The 911-nt window shown below is 50.4% G+C and overlaps 1 protein-coding gene across 4 annotated transcripts in view; it reads left to right on the plus strand.

The window, feature by feature from the left end:
* Positions 1–911, plus strand: part of TANGO2 (transport and golgi organization 2 homolog (Drosophila)) — a 37,710-nt gene that overhangs the window by 24,463 nt on the left and 12,336 nt on the right. For all 4 annotated transcript variants that reach the window (XM_012734275.1, XM_012734277.1, XM_004694976.2 and 1 more), the window contains one exon: positions 318–437. In XM_012734275.1, coding sequence (XP_012589729.1) covers positions 318–437 — 120 coding nt within the window. The remainder of the gene's footprint in view (positions 1–317; positions 438–911) is intronic.

Genomic DNA, 911 nt, shown 5'->3' on the forward strand with positions numbered 1-911 from the left:
GGGGCAGGATAGGCAGTGTTCCTGTACCTGGTCCAGGACTTGGGATTGAGGCCTAGAGCCACTACTGTAATGGAGCGAGTGTTTCCTCCTAGCTCAATACCAGCCCAAGCACTGGAGTGCCTTCTGTCCAAGCCAGGTGCCCACCTCAGCCTGGTAACTGTGGGTCATTGTATCCAAGGGCTGCCTTACAGTTTGGGCCCCTGTTGCACAATTAGAACTGTTGCACTAAGCAGGCATCTCCCCAGGGTATGGGTTCAGGTTTGGCTGGCATCCACCATGGTGAACACTACTGATGGCTACATTTCTCTCTACTGCAGGACTTGACATGGAAGCAGGCAAGGAAGGGGGCACTTGGCTGGGCATCAGCACGAGAGGGAAGCTGGCGGCACTCACCAACTACCTGCAGCCTAGGCTAGACCGAGAAGCCAGGGGCCGAGGTACTGGTCAAGAAGGGTGTAGTGCTGAAAGTAGTTTGGGGCTGGGGGTGGGGGTGGAGGAAGGAGTTATGGGGAGGTGGTCTCTGGCTCCTACCCTGCCACCTGCTGTCTGGCTTCACTGTAACATTCTCCCTCAGGCTGCCCTAAACTGTACCACTGGTACAGATAGGGCTCTCTCCTCTCAGAGAGTATCTTCCACTCAGTCCCTAGCCAAGATGTCACTCTTCACAGTTTTGTCATTGCCTCCCAACTAGCCAATGTTGGCCAATCAGCTGCCCAGGAAGGACAGCCCCAAGGACACACATTGTCCCCATTGAAGATTTTTTTCCCCTTGTGCTAGCCTATGGGGTATAATGAGGAAAAAATTAAAACAAAAACAAAAACCCAATAAATACAGAGTTCTTTGGCTTTTTTTAAAAAATACCCATTCACATTTTATTAATAAAAGTTAACAGTCCTATGTCTTTTTATATT

Source organism: Condylura cristata, unplaced genomic scaffold (assembly GCF_000260355.1).
Source record: "Condylura cristata isolate star-nosed mole 26May11 unplaced genomic scaffold, ConCri1.0 scaffold00051, whole genome shotgun sequence".
Taxonomy (NCBI): domain Eukaryota; kingdom Metazoa; phylum Chordata; class Mammalia; order Eulipotyphla; family Talpidae; genus Condylura; species Condylura cristata.